The following is a 5,812-nucleotide window of genomic DNA, read 5'->3' as shown; positions in this document are numbered from 1 at the left end:
ATTGTGTAATAATGAGAGATGATATAATGGTATAAAACCATATAACTTTTCTAGGTTTTGACACGAGTACCTCCTACCACACCTAGGCCTATTATTTGCACAGAATTACCTCTGCAAGACGCGCTTGCTAAGAGAAATGCTGAACCATCTAAAAGGAGAAAATAAAAGACTTGACATGGAGAAGGTTAGAAGATTAATACATATTCCAGTTCAAGTTTATCTACCTGAAACGCCCTATAAATAAATACATTGAACTGGAAATGTATTCGCTGGAAGCGTGGGCACCTGTTGAGACATGTGAACTGTGAATATTCACAGACGTAAAACGCGTATAACATTTAAACGAGAGAGGTGAGGGAGAGAAAGAGAGCGAGCAGCTGAACAACACATAAATCACACTCATCCCTCATTTGAGGGAGCACTGATTGCTAAATTCCATATCTGTGAGTTAACTCATCACTAAAATAAATATTTTCGGAATATACATAGATCAAACTGGGGGGGGGGGGCTGTGATACATGTTACACACTTGAGTGAGCACTGTACAAATATAGGTTCATCGTCGTCATCATCATGTTTACCGTCAGCCAACAAATTAAGTCCCGGTGTCTGTCTCTGCCATGGTCATGAACACACGGATTGCAAATGAGTCCCAAATAGCACCCTATTCTCCATTTAATGCACTAATTACTCAACTATAGTTAATTGGGAATAGGATGCCTTGAAAAACAGCTTCTATCCCAAGGCCATCAGACTGTTAAACAGCCATCACTAGCCGGCTTCCACCCCGTTTCGCAACCCTGCTGCCCTATATACATAGACATGGAATCACTGGCCTCTTTAATAATGGAACACAGGTCACTTTAATAATGTTACATACTGCTTTACTCATCTCATATGTATATACTGTATTCTATTCTACTGTATTTTAGTCAATGCCACTCCTACATCGCTCGATCTAACATTTATATATTTCTGAATTCCATTCTTTTACTTTCAGATTTGTTTGTATTGTTGTGAATTGTTAGATATTACTACACTGTTGGAGCTAGAAACACAAGCATTTCACTACACCTGCAATAACATCTGCTAAACGTGTATGTGACCAATAAAATGTGATCTGATTTTGATTATTGGTGACCTTCCGGCTGTAATGGAGACTGTGAGAGGTGACCCAGACTCAATGTTCAACTCCTGTAGGCTTGTAGGTCAAGTTTACTTACTCATCCCACAAGAGGGACATGTGCCACACCACTCATTTGAAAACAGACAGCACTTAAGAGAGTGCACTGTGATGAGGACTCAATGTTCATCTAGTATCCTAACAAGCGGTAGGTTCATTTGGCATACTTCACAATTGCACTAAAAACTAGGATCTCGGTCCAGCCAGTACAGTGTGACATAACTAAGTCCCCCTGACGTGGCAGTACGCTTTTTACTACAGAACAGACACCATAACAAAAGTGAAAAATTGCATATTGATGTTACATTGCTTTTAATATGAATACAATATCTCTACAGGAATTTGATATCGGACATGATTGCAGATTAAAAATGTCCCAAAAAGTAATTGCCAGGTCAACAAATATTGGTACAAAAACTGATCAGACCTATTAACTTAAACAAAACATAACTCAAATAGTATGGACTCGACTTTTAAATATGACTCTTGGCCAAACAGACAGTTAAATATGACTCTTGGCCAAACAGACAGTTAAATATGACTCTTGGCCAAACAGACAGTTTAATATGACTCTTGGCCAAACAGACAGTTTAATATGACTCTTGGCCAAACAGACAGTTTAATATGACTCTTGGCCAAACAGACAGTTAAATATGACTCTTGGCCAAACAGACAGTTAAATATGACTCTTGGCCAAACAGACAGTTAAATATGACTCTTGGCCAAACAGACAGTTAAATATGACTCTTGGCCAAACAGACAGTTAAATATGACTCTTGGCCAAACAGACAGACAGTTGAAGAAGAAGAAATGGAATCTTCTAACACCTGTATGTGACCTCCTAGATCCAGATAATGTATTCTGCCCTACCAAGCAAAACGGCAGTAACTGCTCATGTGGTCAAAAATGAGTTAATGTCATTTTTGCTACATTAGGTACATGCTTAATCATGTAGACAAGTATCCTGCCTCCATTGTATTGTGTGTTGGAGAAAATGGGGGTCATGTTAGCAGTAACTGCTAAACCAAGGTAAATAAAAGCCATTTTTCTCAGTTCCAAGCAGTTACTGCCTTTTTGCTTGGCAGGGCAGTATTGTGTGGGATTATTTAGCATTAGTGAACAAACAGCTTTTACAAACAGAAACAGACTCCTCCATCTTCACCGGGCGACTTCATGACGACATCTTATGAACAGCTACTGTGATGGTTCCATGTGCTCTCACTAGAATATTCCTGTGGAGGAAAACAAACAATATGGCCCGTGGCCAATCAATTGCATTTCAATCAAGACATCACTAAACTACAAAACTGATCCTTGATCAGCAGTAACTGACCAACTCTGGCTCTGCTCGACATGCCATTAAATACCATAGGCAGCATGTCATGTTGTAATTTGCATGTTGCCCACTGGGGATCCGTGTTTTATGCCTATGTCTTGCACATAGTTTCAAATGAGTTGTTTTGACTGCTCAGATATGCACAGTGCAATGTAAAGGTGAAGTTCAGGGAACTATATGAAGTTGTGCGCATACCTATGATGTCCACAAGGTGGCAGCACAGTCAAAGAAAACCTAACTAGACAACAAGACACGCATGCACTTTGCAGATAAGCTCCCAGTCAAGTCCCAAATCCACCCCTAGTTCCTACCTATGCCCGCCATGTAGATGAGGAAAACCTTGCAAAGGTATCAACAACATGATAACATGTCAGGCCTTTCCCTCTGATGGAAAGGCTGGGCAGACTTTGCATCATTACCTATCCAATATTTTATGATCTATACAAGTGGCAAAGAGGAAGGTGCTAGAAACTATTTGTAAATAGTAAATGGACCAGTTAAACTGGTTATATAACTAAGGTGAGTTCATTTTGAAATCTCTACCAACCCCGGGGCACCAAACGATACAAAAGGAACTCGCCCCTAATATTGACTCCTGATTGGATGTTGTTCCTCACCCTGAATCTGACTCCAGACACACTGTGGGGCTGTCTGTAGGGTCTTTGGTGAGAGAGGCTACCTGTCTGGCCAGTACAGACACCACTCCACCATGCTCATCAGACAGAGAGCCACGACCTGAAATAAGCACAAGACAAAGTAGACTCAGATTCAGTCATATGGAAGAACAGAGCAAAATGTAGGCTGATCTTGTGGTAAGTTCACTTGTATCAAAAGGGGGCCTGATACATTAGCTAGGCCATGTATTCAATAGCATGTCTCAACCGATGGCGGGAACAACACAAAAACCTCAGATTATGTAAAAATAGGGTTTAAGCTTCAACGAATATGAACAATTTTGGGGGGGATTTGACATGTTTTTAGATAATTTACATTTAAGTTTTTTTTTTTAAATGACATGTTTACAAAAAAAATAGTGTCAAAAAATGTATGAAATAGTTTAACAACCCTGTTTATAAACGTTTAAATTATATCAATCTCAACCGTTTCTCTTTTTCCATTGATAAAGACATGTCTCATGGTATGGGGGGGTTACCCCATTGATAGACGCTAACTACCTTTAGTGCCTATGCTAGAAGGCGTCTTCTTCCCAGGTGGCTTTTGTTAATCAACCTGACGCTCAGTCTAAACGTGAACACGCATCGCTAGCCGTGTGGTTTTTCAAAACATAAAAGGAACATATCTTTCATATCAACGAGAAATAAATATTTTTAAACTAAATGTTTAATTACAACACACCTTTATAGGGCTATTGTTCCCACACGGCCATATCTCCATGTTACGGCATATGCCTACGGAAGACCGACAGAAGAGAGGCGACCGACCACCTGTGCTAATGAGCTATAGCATGCACCTGACACGTGTGTGTGTGTAACGGAAGAATGCCACCAGAAACGTGTTGGAATAGAAACATACAGTCGGCTGCAACTGTGATAAACCCGGTTAAAACAGTAAGTGTGTATTTTGCATTTGTGAAATTATTTCTGACGTGATATTAAAAAGGGCTTTATGTTTATTGAACATTATCACTATTGAGAATTGATTCACGTTTAGATGGGAGTATTTGGATGTTTTGGCTGCCAGAGCCAGTCTAGCTCTGAAAAGAACATAGGATCCAAGGTAGACGTCACGAGATGACGTTGCAACAAGTAACTATTGAGATGAATGAGGTGCATGACTTGGTTCACAGCGTGGTTGTCAGGTCACCAACATAGAGAAGTTGGGCCACGCACACCGAGTTGTGGAAATTACCACACGGTGCTGTTTACCTTCTGCATCTATTTCATGTCGCTGAGTCTACCTTTAAGGAGTAATGTTTTGCTCGCCTACACATCTTTAGGAGTACATTATTGGGTTATGGTGGGGTATGCAAAATAGGTCTACTTTGTACACGGTGATCTCTTGAATGTTTTGTTATTCGGGTACAAAATGTCACTTTTTATTAGCAATTATACAATGGTAAAATATGTATGGAAGGTTTCGTTCCATACAAAGAGGGGTGCTGTCAAAAAGTGATTGAATTTAAATGGATTTACCCCCTACCAAAGAACAAGCTTGGGCTATAGCTACTATTCATTTTACTTATTGCATTATCTAATATTTGTAACGTTAGCTACTGCCATTTCAAGGGGATATTTTCACACTTTTCAAACACCGTCAGTCAAATGTTTGCCTGCTGAATAATAACATAAATAATGAAAATAACAAGAAATTTGTATTTTACTTACAGCCTAGAATATGTCCCTGTTGGTCGGTGCAGAGAACTCCGATAATGGCTGGATTTTTCATGCTATCAAAACGACATGGATACACGTTTCAGGAATGTTTACACAAAATGTAACGGTTTTGTACGAGTCTCGATCAGATAATCACTTACGTATCATCAAGATGTAGCTCGAGGGTCGACTCCATGATAACAAAAGCCTAAATCGAGTTAACTGCAGTTAATGCATTTGATATTTTGCAAGAAAGTGTTTGTGATTGTCTGCTTCCTGACTTTTTCTCGAACTCACGTGATACGCATTCCTACGGAAACGCGTGAAGGCAAAATTACACCAAACGCGATTCCGTCTGGTCTTTCTGTAATGGGAAAGGAGGGGGAGAAATAACACAATGTTATAACATTTAAACAGACATCGGTGGTAAAGCAACGTAAGAACAGTTGTTTTTTCCCCCCAAAAGCAATAGATGTACAATGTCAACAATGTACTATATTTTTGGTAAGTGGCTATCCTTTACCAAATAGGCCAGGGAGCTTCAAGCTTTTCTTGCTTAGACACCACAACCCAGGCAAACTGGTGACCCCAGGGACCCGCCTCATTTTAGCAAGAAAAATGTTGATCACATGTCTTGTCTTATTATCAGGTGAATGGTGGTGTCAAGGAAAAGTAGACATAATGAACATTTTAAAAAAAGTAATAGATTTGGTAGTCTCCACATTTATAATTGGAAGAGGAAGTGTAAACTCTAACATAGCCTATTCCTGAAAAGGTAACTCCAAACGCATTTTTTGCAAATAGCAGCTGTTTATCTGGTTAAACAAAGGTTAGCCATGTGTTGGTAAAAATGTATGTCCCAAGACAAGAAAGCTAACCAGTAGCATTTTTCCCCCTCTACTGGTAGGCCAGTGAGCCCTCTACTGGTAGGCCAGTGAGCCCTCTACTGGTAGGCCAGTG

The 5,812-nt window shown here is 39.8% G+C and overlaps 1 protein-coding gene across 1 annotated transcript; it reads right to left on the bottom strand.

Annotated features, from left to right (window-relative positions):
- Positions 1-1,478: 1,478 nt before the first annotated feature.
- On the bottom strand, positions 1,479-5,172 carry LOC139416933 (late endosomal/lysosomal adaptor, MAPK and MTOR activator 5). Its single transcript, XM_071166117.1, has 4 exons — positions 5,014-5,172; positions 4,865-4,926; positions 3,137-3,254; positions 1,479-2,415 (listed from the first exon to the last, which is right to left on the bottom strand). Exons 1-4 carry the CDS (start codon positions 5,046-5,048, stop codon positions 2,355-2,357), a joined length of 276 nt encoding a protein of 91 aa, XP_071022218.1. The 5' UTR covers positions 5,049-5,172; the 3' UTR covers positions 1,479-2,354.
- Between the last annotated feature and the right edge of the window lie 640 nt (positions 5,173-5,812).

Source organism: Oncorhynchus clarkii, chromosome 9 (assembly GCF_045791955.1).
Source record: "Oncorhynchus clarkii lewisi isolate Uvic-CL-2024 chromosome 9, UVic_Ocla_1.0, whole genome shotgun sequence".
NCBI lineage: Eukaryota > Metazoa > Chordata > Actinopteri > Salmoniformes > Salmonidae > Oncorhynchus > Oncorhynchus clarkii.
Note: the sequence above shows the minus strand (reverse complement) of the source record. Positions and strands in the feature narration are given on the sequence as shown.